Source organism: Hemicordylus capensis, chromosome 1 (assembly GCF_027244095.1).
Source record: "Hemicordylus capensis ecotype Gifberg chromosome 1, rHemCap1.1.pri, whole genome shotgun sequence".
NCBI classification, from domain to species: Eukaryota; Metazoa; Chordata; class Lepidosauria; order Squamata; family Cordylidae; genus Hemicordylus; species Hemicordylus capensis.
Genome location: NC_069657.1, coordinates 410836749 through 410847348, shown reverse-complemented (window position 1 = coordinate 410847348; position 10600 = coordinate 410836749). Strand labels below are relative to the sequence as shown.

The 10600-nt window shown below is 44.9% G+C and overlaps 1 protein-coding gene across 1 annotated transcript in view; it reads left to right on the top strand.

Annotated features, from left to right (window-relative positions):
• The first annotated feature begins 630 nt into the window (after positions 1 to 630).
• FBXO28 (F-box protein 28) overlaps positions 631 to 10600 on the top strand; it is a 34538-nt gene continuing 24568 nt past the window's right edge. Inside the window, exon 1 of the mRNA XM_053308228.1 lies at positions 631 to 1172. Coding sequence (XP_053164203.1) covers positions 954 to 1172 — 219 coding nt within the window. The 5' untranslated portion in view covers positions 631 to 953. The remainder of the gene's footprint in view (positions 1173 to 10600) is intronic.

Below are 10600 nucleotides of genomic sequence, written 5' to 3'. Positions count from 1 at the left end.
GGTTTTCATGAGCTGTACGCCATGATCATCACAATTATAACAAATTAAGGCTTGACTTATCTCGCTTTGCATGTAATGCGTCTGTCTCATATATCAGTTTCACCTTTTAATTTGCATTACTGAAATTAATGGACTTTTGCACGATATTCTAATTTTCCGAGTTTCACCTGTAGTTAACCAGAAACCTTCAACAGAAGAAACCTTCAATAAATCAAACTTTTCTGGCTTAACTGGTTGCTATAGATGTAAGGGTAATACAAATGCTGATCATAGCTCACATTTCTGAGGCAACACTCATTCACAGCATTATATGTGTAATATCACAAAGAATTTGTGTACAGTACTATGCACTTCCTATGTGGCACAGTCACCACGGCCTGAAGTACCTTCCTTATGAGGTAAGGTAGGCTACAGCATCTGGGGCTTTTTAGTTTGGAAAAGAAGTTATTAGGGGGATGCATGAGCTACCACACTTGATATACCACTACGGAATAAAACTTTAATATCGCCTCCTCAGGCACAAGTCTTTCCAACAGAGGCAGTTCACACAGTCACGACGGGAGTGCCAGTCCCCAAGTGAGCAAGAAGGGGTGACGTGTGCATGCAGGGAGGATTCAAGTAAGGCGCTATATATCCGTGGATGTGTGTGAGCAGGCTCCTAAGTAGGTGGAGCGCGGACCAAGGGTTTCCCGAGCGAGCAGCAGCGCCCCGCGCCTGATGGCACCTCGCTTCTTAAGTAGGGAGCTGACTGAGCCGCCACCCCACCACGCCAAAGAACTTCGCCGAATCGCCGCTCCCTCTGAGACTGACACTCGGAGACGGGGGGAGCCTGCCTGCGCGCGAGGCGCCTGTGTCTTTAAGAGTGTCGGCGGCGGCGGCTGCGAAGGAGGCGGGAGCGCCGTTGGCGCAGGAAGTGCCCCCTCCCGGAGCCGAGGAAGGGGACAGGCCCCAAGATGGCGACGGTGGCAGCGGCTGAGCGGCTCCTGTCGGAGGGGGAAGGAGGCGCCATGGACCCGGCACGGCTCTCGCCCCCGCCGCAGCCGCAGCCCCGGGGGGAAGCCCAGCCGCTGGAGCAGCTCCCGCAGAGCAACACGCTGGTGGGGCTGCCCATTGTGGCCATCGAGGGCATCCTCGGATTCCTGTCCTACGACGAGACCAGCCAGCTCCGCCTGGTGAGGGGCCGGGTCGCGGCGGCCGGGGGCGGGGGAGGAAGGGAGGGGGGAGATCGGGGTTGGGAGGACACCGCGGGAAAGTGGCACGCATCCATCGGCTTGTCCCGCCGAGCTGGCTGCCTCCCCCGCCCCGTTCCTGGGGTGCTCAGTATTTCCCCTTCGAACCGGGGGCTGGATTGTCCCCCGAATCCCTCCATTCTCTCTCTGGGTCATCATGTCACTGGTCCGCCCGCTTGACTGGAGGTGGCCTGGAGCCGGTAAACGCTGGAAGTCGTGGTCGGGCCGGGTGACCTCTGGAATCTGTTTCCCTCCTTCGCTTTCAGTAAAGTCCTGTTTCCCCCACCCCCCAGGGGAGCGGAATCCAAGGTTTGCAAGAAGGCTGAAGGGTTGAGATCCACGTGTTGCCCTCGAGTCGTGTGTGTTATCAATCACCTTTGCAGGAAATGGGTTTAAACCCCTCTTTTTTCACATTATCTCTCCTTTTCCTTTATTTTAGGGAAAATGTTTGTCATTTTCCTATTTCACCACCTTTCTCCCAATTCTTCCTGTATTTTTAGTATCCGTGGCCTGTTTCCATTTGAGCTCATGTTCTCTCTCTTGATCTCTAGGTCTGCCCCTCTGATTAGATTTCTTATATACAGTTAATTTTCTCAACAACACAAAGATAATGCTTTGAGCCTGAGTGTGCGTGAGTGTCTAAAAATTCCTGTGGAGTGCTGTTTAGTAATTTATCGCATCCATTGATATATCAAAGGGCTGGAATCTTAAATGTGGGGTATGGAGTTAACAGGAGCATCTTTTTACTGCACATACTGAAGTGGTTTTCTGATAAAAGAGCATGACTGAATGCAGCCAGTTACTTAGAGTTCAAGAATAAAGTAGAAGAAATATAATAGTTGAAGGGTTTTCTAATTCTCCCTAAACTTGTGTCTGTGTACTTATGTCCAGCCATATAATTAAGTTAGCTGTGGCATGAAAGCTAGAACATTGCCAGCATTTATTTAAAGCAAAACCAAGATATGTTTGGAGATATATTTTGCAGTATCTCTGAACTGTTGTGTGCTCCTGTATATTTAATATGAAGTCTGTTCATGATGAGGGCAATAATGTTTAATCTACTCTGGTACAAAGTGTTATTAACTAATGTTAATATATTCCCATGCATGTAAAGAATCTCACTAGGTGTGCTTTGCCTTAACAGTGTGATCTTTGCTTTGGCATCTGAAATATTGAAATACTTTTATGTGGAGAACTATACAGTTGGCTGTTATAAAAAAAAATTGTCTTTTTCCTCATGCCTGAGTGAGTTAGCTTCTTATGATAGTATACTGGTTTCTGTACAACACCTAACGTTTGCTTTATTTTTCTTATTATTGTGTTATATCCTAGGATCATGATAATAAATTCATTAACTTTGTAGAAATTTGACCAGCTATCAAGGGATATTTCCACGCTTCAATTTTATATCCTCTGTATCAAACAGCATTGCATCCCTTAATGATGTTTGCCAATATACATGTATCTGTCCTTCTTTCCACACACCCCAAAACATCATTTTGCCTCCTGGTTAGAACACTGGGCTAGAAGAAGCAATATGCATATGTGTTCATTTTTCTGTCATAAACTCTTATAGTGGGAGGGAAGTGTTATCTAATGCATAGCCTGATCCTATGCATGTTATTTACTCAGTTCTGTTCTTGGGCTTACTTTTGGGTAGGTGCAGATAGTGCAGACTTAGTTACCTTAAATATTATTATTGAAATTGGTGTAGCTGGGTGTTCAATTCACTCTTTAAAAGAAAGTTTTCAAAAGGGCTGTTGCGTTGGTTACTTAATCACTGTGACATTTAAAATTAGGTTGAGTAAACTTAAAGCATTATAAGACAGTTACAGTGGACCTCTAGTTGATTTTGCAAAGCATATGCCAAACCCTCTCTCTTTTGATCAGCTAATATAAGCATTTATGTACTGCAGTCGTCAAACCGGTGTAGCTAAGCAACCAAACACACTCTACCCATTATCCCTATGCATAGCAGTTGACGTGAAGTTTACTGGTAAGGTTTCTCCCAGCAGCAGAACTTCTGAGTAGATATAATAATGTACAGTCCACTCTTCATGGTATTTAGTATAGATCTGAATAAACTCTCTACAGATTATAACTGTAATTAGCTGGCTACAGACATCCAGTTTGCTTCCTTGCCAAACATTTCTGCTGTCCTCGTTCATTTGTTGGAGCGAAGATGTGGCCCCATGCCATATATTCATGTATTTATTAATTCATGTTCGAATGTATAGGCCACTTACCCACCCCAAAAGGGACCTCAAAGCATTATACAGAAGCATAAAGATAAAGTAAAAGGAATCAATGCAATAAGAAGTCAATTTTTAAAAACAACAACCCCCAAATATGCAGAATCTTAAGCACTACCAGAAAAAATGCCCTTATGTGGCCTTTTCTTTATGTGCTTAGAGCTACTGGGCTAAGTGCAATCCTGTCCTGTAACCTGCCTAGTTGAGATGGTGAAAAGGGTTCTGTAGGGACATCATGACATTCTTTACATGTACTTTTGGAGCACAGCTATTCCATTTCAAGAGAAAATGGATTCTGCAGATGGAGCACATGATAATGCTTGCATTGACCATTTCCCCACGCTTGCTATTTCTGAAGTGTGCTGGAAATCAGTGTGCTGGTGTCTGCATATGCACGTTGAACGATGCAGTTCTGACGCTGGCCATGATTTTGCCCTCGTGACAATTTTCTGCCTTGTTGGATCAGGCAGTTGCAAAGATTGAGTTGAGAGAATGATTTTGGGTTCCCATTTTCTATCAAGGCTTAGAAGATTTAAGGATTATTCTCCTATCATTAAAGCATAACATGCATGTTGCAATTTTCCATCTGGTACTGCTGAAACACATGCAGATATAAAGAACTGCAAGCAGAGCAAGTCATTGGTTAAAAGGCAGGCTGAAAAATAAGAGTCTAAACAAGTAGATATGAAATTGTAGGTAAACTGCTATATTACATGTTTCAAGCAGCTTCTCATCAGGTGAATGAATTAATGGTAGGATGGCAGCAGGTGTTTTGTGTTTCCTGTTTAGAGTTCTGGTTTCCATTTTAATATTCTACAACAGCCTGTATGGCAGTGGATTCATTAAGCAGTTGAATACAAAGTAACAAAAACTGATCATAATTACCCTTTTGTACCAAACCAGCCTCCTTTTCATTTGCTTTTGTGAAAACATACCTTTAAAAAATTATAGCATTCCTATGTCTTTAAGATGCCTTTTTAACAGCAATCTCTTGTTCTTCACTTTATAGTTATTGGTAGAACTGTGCAATTAGCTTCACATGCCTAAAAGTTCTTCGGACTTCTGTGGTTTGAACATCCTCCATGCCATGCGGCGCATTCCTTTTGAAGTCAGGACAGCTTCCAGAGCAGTTTGTGATATGAAATGAGGGTGTGCTGTTTAAAGCAACAACAACAAAAAAACCCTCACTGGACCTGTCCCATGTGGTGGGCATGTCTAAAGTATCCTTTTGGATCCTAGAAATTACACATTTCTCTTCTGAAATGGTGGTCTCAGGTACTGGATGGTTGCTTGACTAGAATATTTCTTAAGTATGAAGACTAATGCAGTTATTCTATCTCTTATTTTTCTGTAGATGGAGGAAAAAGTGATTATTTTAATGAAAGGCAGTATATAAATTTTAAAATAAATAAATTGGCAACTATAGGATTACTTAACAAATGGAAGAAGTGAAGAGGCACATTAAAAAAGAAAGCTACTCATCACATGGGCTCTTAGCAGTATCCTGTTAATAAAGCTTTTTTCTAGGTTGGGGCGGGCAAACCAGGCCCTCCAGCTGTTGATGAACTATAGTTCCCTTCATCCCTAGCTACAGTTCATTGTGTCTGAGGATGATGGGAGCTGAAGTTCATCATCAGCTGGAGGGCCAGGTTTGCCACATGTCAGTTCTAAGACATGACAACACTTGGATAATACTAGGTAGTCTTACATTTTTTTGAGTTTCGGGACTGCTTTGAAAGCTCACAATAGATAAAGATACTTCCAAACACGGTTTTCTATTCAGCACCAGTAGTATCAAAGAAGATGTGGAGGATTTAATTTCAAGTTGTTGGCCTTCATGTAGCCCATCACAGAATGGTATTAAAAGCCATTAAGAGGTCCAGCAGAACCAATATGGATGCTTCTCTCTATCCAGTGGAAGTCATCAACTAGGGCAGGGATGGGCAGACTTAAAGGATTTGGGAATCTACGTTGTTTTTATCAGAACTTTGGGAGCTACCATCCCGCACACAGTCGTGGCTAGGGGAGGTGGAGTCAGTCACAGAATGTTGACTTGAGGTAGAGCACGTCACAAAATAGCAATTTTTACAAAAAATTACAGTGACAGGAGATTTTAACATTCTCCTGATTTAATGGGGAATTTTGCTGTAGGACTGAAGGAGTAAGGGAAGAGATTAATGAAAGGGAAACTAAAACCAGCTCTAAACGTTTGGAGAGAGATTAAAAATAGCTCAGCCTTGCCTTCACTGGGCCAGCCAATTCAATTTGCAGTATTGGCTGGAAGGAAAAGTAGAGAGAAGCAAACTCAAATGCCCGGAGCACTCTGTCAGATAAGCTTGGGAGCTACCATTAGAACCTGAGCTACCTAGTGCCTGCCCCTGAACTAGAGCAACCAGGGCTGTTTGAGCTCCAGATCAGAAGCTGGGTTGAAATGGGCCTAGATAACGAGTTTCCTCTGGGAATCTTAGCGTTTCCACTACACGCTCTAACTCCTTGCCCCCCAAAAGGGAGGTTTGAAACCAGCCAATAATTATCTGTGGGATCTCAGGAGGGCTTTATTTATTACATTAAACTGCCCCATCCAGAGGCTCTGAGTGGTGTACAACTAGTTTAAAAAACAAAAAGAAACATCATTTAAAACAAATAACATTTTAAGGCAGAATAGAACCATAAGATGTTTCATCCTTAGTAACGTAATACAAAAGTATTAAGGAAAAAAGTAGGTTTTTTAAAGGTACTTTTTGAAGGTATTCAGGCATCAAGTGCAAAACAACAGTGAAAACTTCAGAATGAATTTTGCAAAACAGAACAGGCAAATGTTAGTCCAGTACTCCTATATAGGTTGTCAGATTTTGATATCTTTCAAAGTGCAGAAGACACAGTGCTAACTGGTCATGGCAAAGCATGGTAGATAAAGGGATAGCTCTTTAGTTTTTAGTATTAGTAAACAAGTGTTTCTTGTAGGAGTCCATAAGTACAATGCCAGTGGCAACCTAAATTTAATACTGGTGGCCAGAAGTAGTAGTCCTGACAGTCTTTATACCACTTGGCAGCAGTATTATGCTGTTCTGGTACAACTACTGACTATCAAGAGACAATGAGAATCTTTTTCTGGGATTTGAACAACTTGCATGTATACCTTTCCTGAAACCACTAGGAGCCTTACATAAATTTAGAGTGAATCTGGCCCTGCCTTTAGGCTTTCAGTCTGGAAGAAGAGAGAGAAAATAAAAGAGGAGAGTCAATCAGGAGTGAGAAGATATGTCAGGGCAAAGCTTAAATGCATTAGCAATAGCAATAGCACTTACATTTATATACCGCTTTATAGCCGGAGCTCTCTAAGCGGTTTACAATGATTTAGCATATTGCCCCCAACATTCTGGGTACTCATTTTACCGACCTCGGAAGGATGGAAGGCTGAGTCAACCTTGAGCCCCTGGTCAGGATCGAACTTGCAACCTTCTGGTTACAGGGTGGCAGTTTTACCACTGCGCCACCAGGGGCTCATCCGGAGGAAGAAAGCGAGCTACAACCACAGCATAAAAATGTGTTTTGTTGCATTGGCTCCGGGGCTATGTGGCACTCGGACTTAAGCAGTTGGCTGGCTACTGCTTTGTGGATGTTTGCCTTACCTGGCAATTAGATGTGCATTACCTCTGACTATAGAGATTCAGTTTGTAGATATCAACAAATACCTGTCTTTCATAAATTCAGCTTCTTAAACATTGGTATTTGCCAGTGGCCATCATAACCTCCTCTAGCAATAAGCTCCATAAGTAGATTATGCATTGCATGAAGAAGTGCTTTCTTGTTGAATTGTACCCGACTAGTTTCATTTGATGGACCATAGCTCAGTAGTAGAGCATTTGTTTTACATGCCAAAGGTTCCCAGTAGGGCTAGTAAATAATCCTGCCTGAAGCCTTGGATTGCTGCTACCAATCGGTGTAGACCAGGGGCTTTCAATCAGAGGTACCCAAATCACTAGGATACTTTGAAGCTTCATAGGGGGGTACACAGACCTCTTGCCTCCCTGATACCTTTGTATGCTGCACAGTTGGAGGAGTGTCAGGCAGCATCCCATGCTTTCTCCCTCAAATGTGATTGACTGGCTCTGTGTTCAGGCTCCATCCACCCCTCCATCAGCAGTGAGGGAAATGCTGACTGTTGTTCAGTGTTGGCATTAGGGATGTGCACGAATCGGTTCGGAGGCCATGCGCCCGTTGTGTGCGTGCACGGCAGACGGGTGTGCCTACGCAATGGGCACATGCATGCACGGTACTTCTGGCTGATGAGGGCAATGGGGCGGCAGGGAGGTATGCTGCCTCCCCAAAGGTTTCTGGAAATAAATGATGCCGGCGGGGGAAATGAGGCGGGAGGGGTAAGTGCACCCTCCCCCTGCCCTTAAAGTGCCAAGCCTGCCACTCCTGGACAATCCGACCGTGGTTCCATGCACATCCCTAGTTGGCATTGCCCTTTTCTGCTGAGTCTCTTAGGCTGAGAGTGGAAGTAGCTGAACTTTAGCAGCCAGCCAGTCATGTGGAGAGGTGGAATAAGGTCAGGGGTATGCTGTGTAGCCCTGGCTGTGAGACTACAGAGGATGTAGGGAGGAGGAAGCAAGCCGTAGCACAGAGTTAAGGGATTTTGGAGTGGGGGGTTGGCCCAATTCCAGGGCAGATTCATCTAGCTTGTATTTTATTTCCCACAAGCTTTGGCAAGATTTACTTCTGGGGGGTCATGATTTTTGGCCACTTTTATGTGGTGCAGCAGGGAAATGCTTGACTAACAAGCAGAAGGTTGCCGGTTCGAATCCTCGCTGGTATGTTTCCCAGACTATGGGAAATGCCTATATCGGGCAGCAGCGATATAGGAAGATGCTGAAAGGCATCATCTCAGACTGTGTGGGAGGAGGCAATGGTAAACCCCTCCTGTATTCTACCCAAGAAAACCACAGGGCTCTGTGGGTGCCAGGAGTCGAAATCGACTTGACGGCACACTTTACTTTTACTTTATATGTGGTACCTGAACTTTGAGACAGAAGGGCAGGGTTGTACTTTTTTTAAAGGTTGAAAACCCCTGGTATTAGCAATACTGGTCTAGATTGACCACCGGTCTGACTCTATGTAAGGCAGCGTCATAAGTTCTAAGACTTCTGCATTTTCAGAAAGTGAATATTTTCTTTAGTTACTCTCTGAGTACCATTCACATACCCCTCCAGTTAATCCACCCCCTCCACTTAAGCAACAAAACACTACTGCTTCAACTTTTCTTCACAGGGAAGCAGAAACAGTTAAATGTAATATTTTTTTGGTGATTGCTGTGATGAGCTTCATGTCTGACCTTGGACTAATTTTGTTCTTCACACTCTGCTCTGCAATCTGCTTTCTTGTGGTAGCAAGCATGACTTGTCCCCTTAGCTAAGCACGGTCTGCCCTGGTTGCATATGAAGGGGAGACTAGAAGTGTGAGCACTGTAAGATATTCCCCTCAGGGGATGGAGCCGCTCTGGGAAGAGCATCTAGGTTCCAAGTTCCCTCCCTGGCTTCTTCAAGATAGGGCTGAGAGAACGTCCTGCCTGCAACCTTGGAGAAGCCACTGCCAGTCTGTGTAGACAATACTGAACTAGATTGACCAATGGTCTGATTCACTATATGGCAGCTTCCTATGTTACTATGTACTTGCTCAGTCAAAATGTGGCTGAAGACGTTGCTGTAGTTGAACTTATGGCTATGCTTGCTGGCTGCTAAGGGTGTTACTGTGCTGTGGCAGCTGAGGATGGAGTCATAATTGTGTGTGAGAGAGCCACTTGTGCTAATGATGCTACTGCAGTGCAGGCACTATAGCTGGCAGTGGATTATGGGTCAGTTATTCTCTTTTGGCCACATTTTGACTGAGTGAGTACACCTTGTAATGCAGAAAGCAAATTGCAGAGCAGAGAGTGAAGCACAAGTTAGTCCAAGACTAGGGGTGTGCACGGAACTGTGGAGCTGCAGTCCGGCACTGGGGTGGGGGGTTCCTTTAAGGGTGGGGGAGGGTTTACTTACCCCTCCCACCGCTTTCCCCTCTCCGGCGCGCATATTCTCGTTAGTAATCGGGGTGGCAGGATACCTCCCTGCCGCCCCTTTACTCGTTTGGCTGCAAAAGGCTTCAAGAAGCCTTTTGCGCGTGCGCACGTCGCAGAGATGGGAAGTGCGTGTGATGTGCGCATATGCAAAAGGCTTCTTGAAGCCTTTTGCAGCCAAGTGGAGAAAGGGGCGGTAGGGAGGTATCCTGCCACCCCGATTACTAACGAGAATACGTGTGCCGGAGGGGGGAAAGGGGCGGGAGGGGTAAGTAAACCCTCCCCCACCCTTAAAGGAACCCCCCACCCCAATCCATCCAAACCCTGAACCGCCCATGTCTGGACTGGTCCAGAGGCCTGTAGAATGGCCTCCGGACCGGTCCGGGCACATCACTATCCAAGACTAGGCATGGAGCTCATCACAGCAATCACCAAGCAATTACACACACACACACACACACACACACACACACACACACAGCTGAACTGCCACTGTCCATTTCTCACCACAACACCATCTCTCAAACATATCAAACCAAAACCACAACTCAAAGCAGGCAGGCAGGCACCCAAGTTCTGCCTTTGTCAATCTGAGATCCAGCAAAACAGTTATAGTAGGTACCACAGCATATACTGAGTGCTGAGAAAAGAAAACCACTAAATCAGACCTGTCTGACTCCTGATGTATTCTCTTCTTCATAAGGTCTCTCTCTCTCAGCCTCCAAGTCCCTTTGACTATACATTTTGGTGTTCCCTTCTCTCTCCCACTAGCCAATGGGGGCACAGTTGCCTATGCCAGCATTTAATTTCTATGAGAACAAGCCAAACAAGAAGCAAGGAGACATCAAGCCAATTGAAAGCCAATGCCATAAAACCAACCAGCAAGGGGGGAAAGCCCACCAAGATGGCTGCTCAAATCACACACATCAATTTGTGCTCAATCAGGGCTGATTCAATGCAACCTCAAATCAGCCCTGTCATTTGAGGGGTGATTCAATTTGATGTCAAATCCACGAATCGCCCCCAATTCAGTGGAAATCGAATTGCACATCTCCACTTAA